Genomic DNA, 12676 nt, shown 5'->3' with positions numbered 1-12676 from the left:
AAGTCCATATGTCTTAAAGTTGCCAAGGTTGAGAAACACTGAGCTAGAGACTGTCAGGGGGATATATGTATAGACAGACATGTAGGTAGCTGGATAGATTAGTAGATGGAATCAGCTACTAATCATGTCCTGACAAAATGGCCTGCAAAAATAGCTAACTGTTCCAAAGTTGCCCCATTCATTGCATGGCAGAGCAGTAACTGATATGGTACTACCTCTGGGAAGTAAAATACTTTTGCTGCTGAACAATGGAAAGGGAGCAGACCTGGCTCAATGGCTTTACTGTTAGGCTGCCCAGCCAGTCAACAGCCACAGTCTTTAAGAGCTGTGGCCCAGCAACAGAGCTCATGTTTCATGCAGAACATCTCAAGTACAAACCCCAATCCCAAACAAGGCTAAAAACCCTCTTCTCTGAAATCATGGACTGCCACTGCCAGTTAGCAGAGAACAGACGCATTAAATACTTGGGGAATAATGATTACATTTATGTATTTGTGTGCCTTCAAATCAGTGCTGATTCCTAGCAACAGCCTGGACTAGTCCCTGCAGTTTTTTCTTGGTAGCATTTTCGGAAGTAGTTTGCCCTCAACTTCTCCCTAGGGCTGAGAGAGAGTGACTGGCCCAAGGGCACCCAACTGGTTGGATGCCTAAGGCAGGGCTAGAACTCACAGTCTCCCAATTTCTAATCTGGCACCTTAGCCACTAGACCAGTGTTGTCCAAACTTGGCCACTTTAAGATGAGTGGACTTCAACTCCCAGAATTCCCCAGCCAGCATGAAGTCCCTGGCAAACCATTCTCAAAAATCCTGTGACGTAGGTTGGGCCGAGATTAAGGGATTCGCCCAAATTAATCAAGTGAACTCCCAAGTCCAGTATTTTAACTATAGCATTCTCCTGTGCAAAAAAAAAAAAAGATTAATTCTATCATAGAAATACAACCCATTAATGCACACTTACTTGCACTGCCCATCAGTTTTATTACATTCAGGATTCATAGCATTGATAACTCCTTTGCTTGAGCAATTGCACTTTTCACAGCCAGTAAGTGGATGGTATCCAAAATGCAACCTCACACACACTTCACATCTAGGCTTAACTGTTTGTGGGGGACAAATACATTTCCCAGTTATGTCATCACAAAGGTGCCTTCCACATCTGCAGGCTGGGAACAAGAATACAAATCATTTTGTATTCAAGGAATATTAGAATTATGTAAATTACTCTTGTTGGAACAAAAGTCCACTGGAATTTATTTTGTCCCATTCCAAAATTAATTCTTTTCAAAAAATTAAAACTTGATTCAAACATACATATGCTCAACAAGTAGTAGTCATTTTTATCAAATACATGGCTTCCCTCACCCCCATTGTTATGTAAATAACTGCAAAAGCTGTTTAACATAATGGAACAAGAAATAATACATCAGAGATAAATCTCAAACACTTGATTGTATCTGGATGATCATATCTCAGTTTAAGAAGCTGAGATATGAATGAATATTTTCCACAGCCGGGCAGCCTTCTTGGCCTGTGATTCTTTACATGCAAGACAGCAAACAAAGCATTTTAATGAATAACTCTGAAGAAAATTCTTAAACTGAGAATGAAATCAAGTACAGAATAAAATATTCAGCTCTTTGGGTAACATTGTGAAAAGCAGATATCTTTTGGAATGGTTACTTACCTTTGCAGAAGGGAAATCCATAGTAGCCTGTTTGGCACCTGCCACATTGGCGACCAATGATGTGTGGCTTGCAGTCACACTGTCCCCCCTCAGGGTTGCAAGTAGGACTGGTAGCACCAATTCTGTGACAGTTGCATGGCAGCGCCCCATCATTAAAGGCAGCCACAAGTGATTGAGCTGAATTTCGGCAAAATTCTGAGGAATTGCCAGGACTGTTAAACAGAGGGATGGAAGGAAAGCACATGTGAGTACCACTATTAAATACGCTATGTTCACTTGCATTCACATTTATATATGTTTATTTAGTATGTTTTTAGCATAATCCATCTTTCTTTGGATTATGGCTTGTTTTGGCGTATATACATATGGATTCCTTGGGGTTCTCTGAGCTTGGTTGTTTTCTTGCAAATGTTTCGTTACCCGGCTAGGTAACATCTTCAGTGCTACATATATATATATACATATATACATATTCTGTGACTTACTCAATGTAAAAACTGTTTCCACCGCACTGGCTGATGAAATCCGATGAAAGAATCACATTGTCTTTATGAAGAAGTGTATAGCTGTAGCTGTGTGCTGGAACAACTAGGATATGCTCCTTTAAAATGATAAAATTAAATTGCATACTGCATTTTAGAAAGTTAAAATATTGAAGCACAGTTTCCAGACTATTTCCATTCATTTCAAGTGTGTGCACACATGCGTGAAAAGCACTTGCATTGCACCTGCGTTACTTCTAAAAAGGTAAAAAACTTAAAAGACAATATTTTAAACAATTCTAAATGATTCCTTTTGGAACAGGTGGCTTTGCTCACAATCACTCATTCCTTGATCACCTTCTATTTGGACTATTGCAATATGCTTCTCAGAGAACTCATCTTGAAGGATATTTGAAAGATACAGCTGGTCCAGAATGAAGCAGCTATAGTAATTATGGGCTCACTTTAATGTGACTGAAGTCAGTGGTGACAATTGGCTTCCAGATGCCATTCCGCATGCTGGTTGACACCTTTAAAGTCCTTCATAGGTCAGACGCCAGATATCTGCAGGACCATCCTCTCCCTGTAATGTCTGTCTACCCAAGAATATTAAGTAGGATGGGCTCTCTCCATGTTCTCTCACTCAGGGATAGCCATCTGTTGAGACTGTGGGAACATCTCTTTTCAGTCACTGCCTCTTTTCTTTGGAATAGCATTTGCCTGGCCCTTTTACTTCTGGCTTTTAGAAAAATATGGCTTGTCTAGCAGCTCTCAGGGGTTGAAATGTTTTGATTGTTCCCTCTTGAAAGGAACATTGTTTTCAAATTGGGTTATTGACTGTTATGTTCCCAGTTCATGTGCTGTTGTTATGGATCAATGGGATTGCTATTAATTATGTTTTTACATTCATCAATTTTGGTTTTGACGTGAATTATGGAAGTGGGAATTGTATGCTGCTGAGAGTTGGCTTGAGTTGGAGTTGCTTTTAAGCCTTGCAAAACAATCAATCTTTCATTTTAAAATGTCAAGGGTGGTCTACAATAATCCATTGTAGCAACAGGTTGAATACACTGTTACATATAATTATATTAATATTTATACAATTATGAATGGAGTGAACGTCCATTTCTAAATGGGGCTTGTCTTAGTCTCTCTTATTCTTACAGCTCCCTGGGCAACCCCTCTTCCCCCCAGCAATGGGAAGCCTCTACTCCAGGGCAAATCTTGAAAGGGAAATGGAATCACTTCACTCTCTTCTATGAATAGTAATAATTTCTGCTCACAGAAAATTGTGTTCTAACCAATAAAGCAGCAATTATCAGTTGGCCTGCATAGAAACCAAGAACTCAGCTTGATTTGAGAGAATCTTTATTTTTTTATCAGCATGGTATGTTGGGGTGTTTTTAAATCTTTTACCCAGTGTGGTATTTGGGGTTTTTTAAAAGTACTCTTTAGAAATAGAGAGGCAATTAGTGATTTCAAGAGTTACACCTTGTGAGAGAAATGAAAAGATAAAAGTCAAAGAGAGTTGTAGATGAAAAGCAGCACAATCGAGAAAAGTCTGCCAAGGACAACTCAGAAAGTAGGGATATTCTGAGCAGGGTCTCTGAAGGGGTATGCAGAATTTCAACAGGTAATGAGAAAAAGACCTCTCTGATATATATCCAAGTCCAAATACATACCAACATTTTGAATTGTGTTTGAAAACTACTAGAAACAAATGGTGCTATTGGGAACTAGCAAAATATGTTATTAGCACCTAATCCCAATTAGCAGCTTGATGGTAATGGGTTGAACAAAATAGTTTTTGAGCAATCTTCAAAGGCTGCCCCATTTGCAATACACTTCAATAGCCAAAGTCAAATTTCTCTAATCCAGTACCCTCCAGATGTGTGGAATTACAAGCCCCTACCTAGATTTGCAGCTATCACACCCGCTGACCATGATGGCTAGGAACTCTGAATTGCAGTTCAACACATTTGGCAAGATGTGGAAAGTTGGTTCTAAGCTTTAGATATACCAAAGCATAACTAACTGTAACTGGATGGTCTCTGTCTCAGTTAAAAATTAAGTAGTTTTTAAACCTACCAACACCATTGTTCTTCCATTAGGTATTTTCATGGTGACTGAGATGTCATGTTTAAGGATATCAAATTCAATATGATTTTCTGCCATTACCAGACTGCGACATCCAGAAGTGTGTGGACAAAATGAAGCATTATAAGAACCTAGAACAGGTAGAAGAAGAAGTGGGATGAGGACAAATCTAATCTATGAAAACTCAAATGTCCTAAAAAATCTAAACTATTGTTAAGTCCGGGTTACCTGACCACAGTTGTCCTCCATCCACCGATACTTGCACTGGAAATGCTGGATTTTCTGGCTGGTAAAAATGTATGATAAACACATGTCGGCCTATATGTGGGACACTCCCATTAAGGGTAATTTGGTTCTGTCAATATAAATATGTGTAAATTAATATATTGGCCATCAAAGTGAGCATCTAAGTACTAAGTTTGCACACTAGTGCTTCCTTGATTTAGCACTAAAATGAAGGTGCAGAAAGATATACCATGGAAGACAGTTGATAACTTTAATAAAACAGTTTTGGACCCACTTTTGTTTGAACCTTCTCTTTGTTTATCCCCTGGTAACTACTTAAAACTAAAAAGGAACAGAAATAAAATAACAATTCACTATTTTTCTTTTTACAATTCTCTATAAGACTAAAGAAGTTCATATTGTAAATAACGGCAATCTATCAAATACCAATATAGGACACACTCAGATTGCTAGTAAAGCCCCATTCTTTGCTCTATGTCAAGCTTCTTCCTTTAGCTGTCCTAAATGTGGTTGAAATTTCCCAGAAATTTGACACAGTATGGCTCATAATGAATTTTTATTTTAAACTGAGAGTAAAGCCACATTAAACAGTCAATTGCCCTCTGACAGAAGACTACAGACCTTGTTTCTACCCCTTGAAGTTTCAACTTGGTACCTTTTTCTCCTGCCCTTCTTATGGCTTAATAGAAATGCTGCTCTGCACATTTCATGCTTAGTGCTATGTGATAGTTGTTTATTGATATTTTCCATATTCCCACCCTAGAAAACTTTATCTCCCACAGTTTGTAAGGTCATATGACTTCTGGGAGTTGCCTATCAATTTTAATTTCCCAATAATGCCAACAGGTTTTTGTGGGAAATTAATATGATACCACACTCATCATCATCATCATCATCATCATCATCATCATCATCATCATCATCAACCAGACAGTTGAGGAAGAAAAAAGGGCATTAGGAGAATATCTGAAGGACAGTGAAGAAAATACACGAAGCTAGCACACTATGAAAACTTACTGAATACTGAAGAGACCAAACTGGCCTACAAGAAAGGCCAAATGAAGAATATAAAAGAGACATGGAAGGCAAAGTATTACATGGCCAGTACACAAAAAAACCTAGCAGGCAAAGCAGATAACAAGAATTGGCAATGGCTAAGAGCAGAAAAGTTGAAGGGGGAGACAGAGGGGCTAATTCTGGCTACACAAGACCAAGCCTTAAGAATAAATGCATACAAAGCCAGAATTGAGAAGATAGCAACAGACATCAAATGCCTCCTCTGCAAAGAAGCTGAAGAAACACTGGACCACCTAGTTGGCTGCTGCAAGATCGTACAGAGTGACTACAAATAATGAAATTGTTTGTAGTTTAATTATAAAAATGCCAAATCCAGTCTAAACATCTGGCTGACTGTGCAACCAACAATAATATAGTAAACTTATATGCTGCCTGACTCAACAACTCTGGGCAGCTTACAACCTTCAAAGAAATTACAGTAAAATCAATAAAACATTAAAGATAAAAGACAGCAAGTGCAATGAAGTGAGGGGTCTCACTCTCCCTCACTGGGTGATGAGCCAGGTCTTCCAGCTCTTCTAAACAACAGCAGTGGGGGCCATCAATCTCAGTTTTGGTTTTGACCTGAGTTATGAAGGTGGGAATTGTATGTACGCTATGCATACTCACTTTCTAATGATATAAGCAGAAGCTCACCAGAGTTTGAACACTGGATACAGAAAATTAGGAGGCATGTATCCCCACCCTCACATGATAAAATGGCCAACTTTAATCATATACAAAAATCACAATATCTATAAAAATAGCCAAATGGAGTTTGAGCTTCAAGAGTCATCCTGGCAACAGCTAAGCTATTAAATCAAGAAAGAGCTCTTTACTAGACATCAGTTTCTTGCAAATCAGTTAAGGGAAGTACCCAAAGAACTTCAAGCATTCAACTCCATAGCAAGTAAGATTAACATTTACAAACCATAGGCATAAAGCCCATACTGGATTGTTTTCTACCTTTAATTCAAAAGGCAATTACCTGTGAGGAAGTCAGAGTCACACCATTAGCTGAGTGAAGAGATGGTAAAGGAGAACTCAATGAATCCCAGGAGACCACATGTCTTGACCCCTCTACAACTTTGCCGTTCCTGCGAGCATCCAAAACCACAGCTCCAAGAGGCATTTCATATTGCAAGGGTATACAGGATGCACTTTAAAGGCACAAAAATGCCAGATAAATGTCAAATATGGCATGCTTTAAAAATGCTCACTGAAGAGAATAAGACACACTACAAAATACAAACTGTGAAGTCAATGACTCTGTTCCCACAACAAACCAAGCTGCAAACCAGCCTAACATTTAAAGAGCCAGTTTGGTCTAGTGGTTAAGGCACCAGGCTAGAAAGGAGGAGACTGTGAGTTCTAGTCCCGCATTAGGCATGAAAGTCAACTGGGTGACTTTGGGCCAGTTGCTCTCTCTCAGCCCAACTCACCTCACAGGGTGTTGTTGTGAGGAAAACACTAGGAGGAAGGAGTATTAGCTACATTCGCTACCTTGAGTTATTTATAAAAATACTGTAATAAAGGCAGGATAAAAACAATCTAAAAAAAATTACCCTAGCATGTTGTGCTAATCCTTGCCAAGTAGTTAGTTACCAGTTCAGTGTGTTGTGTAAATCAGGAAAATTGGATTAACTCAAGGTTCAGCTGTACAGTCAACATTTAGAACACATCCAAAAGTTTTACCTATTGCTAGGCTCAAATAGCAAAATTATTCCCTGAATGTGAATCCTTTGATAGCCAAAATTGCATTATCTACATATAAGGGGGAGGCATCAGCTGCTCTTAAGGTTAAAAAAAGTATGACTTCTTCAACCAATGTTTCTTATGTTAGAGTAATGGAGTGACAGCTGTGTTGCATGATGGGCATTGTAAGTAGTCCCAAAACACTGAGCAAACTGAGAATATTAATGTTGCTAAGTCTTAAAAGTTCTCTTTTGTGGAAAGCAAAAGGGAAGGAAGTATTTTACCTTGAACCATGGCTATATGTTGCAATGCAATAAACTTGAGGCTCCACATAGTCCAGTGAAAAGTCCTCCTTTGGAATAACGCAAATTTTGTGCTAAGGAAAGAAAGACAATGTGCCTATTAATTTTTTCCTCTTTACCAGGTAATAGCAGCATGTGAAATGGGGGCTGCGTGCTATTTAAACTTCTATTTATGCTTCTAGAAAAAGTGAAGGCAAGAAAGCACTCTATTCTGCTAAAAGATAACGCAGTTTGTGGAGACTTGTGAGCAAAGGACTTGTCAGCTGCAAGGCTTTCCCTACAGGAGATTTTTGCCTTCATTAGAAGGATTTGTGAGTCAGCTATGAGGGCAACATGGTGGGTAGAGAGCTGCTCATTACATGGGATTAACTTGGCTGACATTTACTCACTGTACTGTCTTAGCTCATTTGCCTTTATTAAGGAGAGAAGGAAGACACAGAAAGATTAAATCTTTATGTACCCAAAAGGTGGCAGTAAAGATCTTAGAATAAAACTCTACCATATCTGAATCTTCCAAACAGAGGAAACTCTAGAAAAGTTATTGTTTTATCTAGTGTACTGCGTCACACCAGGAAAAATATTTATTTTTGCATTTACAGCTTGCCTTTCCTCTGAGAGCTCAAGGGGGCTCACATGCAGTCTCCTTAGGAAAGCTGAGAAAGAGAGCTGGCCCAAAGCTACTCATCAAATTACATGGTCAAGTGAGGATCTGAAACTGACAAATCTCTCTGATTTGTCTTCTACATTCATAAACATACACACACAATCACATACCTATATAGAGGTAGTTCTCAGTTAATGACGATAACTGGGACTGGCAACTCTGTCATTAAGCGATGTGGTCATAAAGTACGATGTCACGTGACCATGCTGACCTACAGTGGCAGTTCCAGCAGTTCCAGTTGCCATTGTTAGGCGAATCCCACATAGTCATTAGGCAAAACATCATGTGACTGCCATTTGTGACCTCCTGTTGGCTTCCCCATTGACTTTGCTTGTTGGAAGCTGGCAGTGAAGGTCGCACATGGTGATCACATGACTTTGGGATGCTGCAATAGCATAATTGTGAGCCAGTTGCCAAGCACCTGAATTGCAATCACATGACTGCGATGGCTGCAACTATGAGGACCAGTTGTAAGTCCTTGTTCAGCGCCATTGTAACTTTGAACGATCGCTGAACGTGGACTACCTGTACTCTCCTATGTGCAGACAGAATACAACATTCCAACATATAGTCATATACATTTATATTTACATTCATATTTCACATTACACTCCTCCTGAATTCAATCCCCTGTAGTAATACTAACAAAAACAACTAAAGTTGGGAGGAGGAGAAAGGGCTTTTGGCTGGGAGTGTAGAAAGAGCTGGATTCTGGGTAGGGAGCAGAACTAACGATGGACAGAATGATGTAAAGGCAGACAGGCAGGCAGTAAAGGAGAAAAGTTAGATAGGATCATGACCGCTGGGTATAGCTATAGGAGAGTTTTAAAAACAAAAAAGCAGGCATTTTAGCTTATCCTAGATTCCTGCCTGAATGAGGTGTTCAGAGTCTAAAAACCAGACTTATTATGGAAAACGTTACTGGACAAATGGTAATTCTACATTCAATCACTTGCTTGGGAAATCATCTATCTACCTAGCCTGCCTTTTAGTATGCAGCTCAAGAGAATTAAAATAAAGAAGAACCAGCCGCAGCTTTTTGAAATCCAAATGCAGATCTACCCAAAGCTTCTACCTGAAACACAGAAAGATACTTCTGCATCTTACAAGAGCTCCAGGAAGGACAGGCTGATAGTAATGTGTATGGCTGCTGCTGGTTAGCCAATAGTGGGCAGAGATGAAGCCATTGTCTTTTTTACCTCCTCCATTCACATACACCTACAAAATTGTGACAGTTTGATTGTGATGATGAGCATTACATGTGGAGATATGTTATCACACCCAACATCTTTTTCCATCACACCTGCAGACCCCACAAATCTCAAAAGAATTATTTCACAAGTGGGACTGTAATTTTCTACAGACCATGGTGAACATGGACATTCAGAATGAGTGGTAATTCAGTAGTTATAATAATAGCAACTCAAGGTGCAGAGGATTAATTTATAAAGTTGTACATGACTTGTGGCCTGGATATCAATGGAACCACTTACTCCAAGTAGAAACTGCCTGCCCAAGGCATCACAGTGGACAAATTATGCTAGGAGTCCCCACTCCCAAAAGATATGGAGGGAGGGGACTCAGAAGGAAGTGTTCTGCATATTGCATACTGGAGTTCCCCTCCTGTGGAAATAGATCCCTCTAGAAATAAGAACAGCAATCTCACTGTCAATATTTAGAAATTAATGAAAATGTGACTATTTAACATTTGAGGACTGAGACATGGAGTATTCATATATTAGGACATATGTGGGTTCTGCTAATACTGTTGTTATTAAGATTTTAATGCAATATTGATTAATATTATATGTACGTTATACTTTATTGTATACTGCTTTTTTAAGCTGCTTAGATTCAGTTGTTTTAAACTGGAACAGCATAAAATAACTTGTAACGAGCAAACAAACAAAAATTGACTTGGTCTTCCATGCAACCTTCATGGATTGCCCATGTATGAGCTAAAAAACATGAGAGTCCTGCTAGATCAGGGATTTATCTAATTCAGCATTCCATATCACACAGTGCTTCTGTGCCAACTAGATGCCTTCTGATCCAGATAGAGGGTCTCAGAAGAGGATTTTGCCTTAAATCTTATTGTCTTGGGCCTCAGACCAAAATGATAAATATGGAATCTATCCAGGGTAGTAAAAATTAATGCCAAATTGTTGAGACCTGAACTCTTGACAATATGGAGAATTTAAATATTCCTTGGGAAAAGCCAAAATTCCCTACAAGATGATTTTGGCTTCATAACAAGATAAAATATAGGCATGCAAAAGGCATTGAAAAGATATAGATGGCTTATAGATAAGCATTCATTAGCACCTTGCAGTATTCCCTTAATTATGACAATTTAATCTAATGACAGAGCATATCAGTTAAAAAGACAATGAGAATGGATTTTGCCAGAGACCCTGGGAAGCTGTTGGAACTCAGAGCGCCTGATATACAGAGCCAGAAGGAAAACTGGGTTGAGCTGGAACAAGATAGCATCCTATATTTCCTATATAAAATAGTTGCATATTTTCTTGATATTTTTTTAGGAAAATATTAGAAACTTACCAGTAGAAAATCTATGGCTGATGATTTGAGATGTAATGTTGCATCAGCCAAAAAGTCATAAACTGCAACACGAGCCATATCATCGATCACAACACTGCGACACAGGAAGCTGGAACAGGTTTTAAAAGTAGTCAATAGCTAGGTACTAATATCCTCCAACCCCAAATAAGGTTTTTGCCTTTCTTTCTGCCTTGAATTCCTTCTCTACAAAATCATCACCAAATGTATGAATTACATTTATCACTTTTAAATTAAACAAAGAAGACCAGCATGAATTGGAAAACATCACTACTTTCAATCAATACAATACGTGTACATTATAGGTTTCAGTTCTGCCATTCTGTTTGTTCTTCTCTGCCTGTGAACGACCTGATATATAAGGCTAATCTACAAATACACTGCACTTGCAAAATATGACCAAAAAAATGTTAACACAATATTGACTTGAACAGAGTCTCGACCAGCGTGGACAGATTTTAGGACTGTGTGGAATGCAATGGAAGTCTAGCCACTAACTCCACGGTATAGGAGTTAGTGTTGCAGATGTATGTTAAAACTTAATGAAAAAAGTGCTTTTAAGCATGTACACATACTTATTCCAGGAACAGTGCTTTTATACAACACCTCCCCCAATAATTCTACTCCTGGTTTCACTTCCAAGTCTTCTTGAATGACCTTACAAAGAAATGTTCAAATTGTTGCTATACTTCAATAATAGCACAGCAGTCAAAATGCTTTCCATTCCCCTGGAAATCATCCCAATAAAGAGGGATACAAATATGATAATATCCAGAAGCAGAATCTGAAACATCTTCTGCCCACTCTTGGCTTAGGTTTTCTGAAGATATTTAATATGATATATTTTAAAATAGTCCTATATTCATTTCAGTGTAACAGATATATTCTTTTATATATCATCCACACTTCAGTTATACAAGAAAAAAATCACTTAATTAACAGGATATATCTAACTGCATGACAAAGAAAGTATAACTGTTTTCTTGAAAGCAGAGGAGGAGAAGATTTGAGAAAAAAAAAGAGGCTGAAGAACATACACATTATTAACAGTTGAGTGTTATTTTGATAAAGTAAAGCAAAGGAGACAAAGAAAAGGAATGCATTGGAAACTAAGGGCCCCAGGAAAGAAGTAAGAAAAGACAGATATACTTAGATTAAACTCATTATATTTTTCTCACCTATATTTGCAGCTGTATATGTTAATTTTAGCCTCCATCACTTGCCCAAGACTCTCAGTCTTTACATTACCAACATACATTTGGTCATGATCTGTGACATACTCAAAGATGATTACATAGCGGCCAACTTGGGGAACCTTCAGTTTGATCTGTAGATTCACCTAAAGAAGATTCAAGTCATGCTTGGATGTTATCAGAGTAATGGAGGGATACTATCCTCTTTCATACACTAAACAACCACATAGGGTTTTAAAGCAAAGGAGAGCAATATAAGGCTATACAGATCAGTTGCCAAGCAGTTTCCCTTCCAGGTATTAACGCTTGCTTAACTTTAGCAAATACCACCTGAACCCTCAGACTAAATCCCAGGTAATAGGGAAGTAAACCTGTCAATGCTTTTTTTTGCTAGGAAAATAATAACTATTGTCCTCTGCATCCCCCAGAGTTAATACTTTCTTTACACTTTGAGTCTCCAACATGGTGTCCATGTCCCTGCAGATATCTCTTGTGGCATTAGCTAGTCTCCCTACCCCACCTGTTTTCTTTTAATTAGATTTTTAATTAAATGAGAAGTAGTGTGCTATAAGACAAAACTCCAGCATTCAGTGTCATCTTCATACAGTATTTCAGAATGCCTCTAGGGCTTACATGGGTAGTGTATGGATCTTTAGAAAACAAAGATGGCGGATGGCT

At 38.5% G+C, this 12676-nt stretch overlaps 1 protein-coding gene across 2 annotated transcripts in view; it reads right to left on the bottom strand.

Annotated features, from left to right (window-relative positions):
* LAMA3 (laminin subunit alpha 3) overlaps positions 1-12676 on the bottom strand; it is a 160518-nt gene that overhangs the window by 86891 nt on the left and 60951 nt on the right. For both annotated transcript variants that reach the window (XM_088130669.1, XM_088130668.1), the window contains 9 exons: positions 11984-12144; positions 10788-10896; positions 7544-7635; positions 6553-6724; positions 4491-4617; positions 4254-4393; positions 2169-2284; positions 1684-1895; positions 958-1162 (listed from right to left, as the gene is read on the bottom strand). In XM_088130669.1, coding sequence (XP_087986795.1) covers positions 958-1162; positions 1684-1895; positions 2169-2284; positions 4254-4393; positions 4491-4617; positions 6553-6724; positions 7544-7635; positions 10788-10896; positions 11984-12144 — 1334 coding nt within the window. The remainder of the gene's footprint in view (positions 1-957; positions 1163-1683; positions 1896-2168; positions 2285-4253; positions 4394-4490; positions 4618-6552; positions 6725-7543; positions 7636-10787; positions 10897-11983; positions 12145-12676) is intronic.

This window comes from Python bivittatus, unplaced genomic scaffold, assembly GCF_059951505.1.
Source record: "Python bivittatus isolate LINGU-HERP-01145 unplaced genomic scaffold, Pbiv_v1 ctg000840_np1212, whole genome shotgun sequence".
NCBI classification, from domain to species: Eukaryota; Metazoa; Chordata; class Lepidosauria; order Squamata; family Pythonidae; genus Python; species Python bivittatus.
This window is presented reverse-complemented; position numbering and strand designations above follow the sequence as displayed.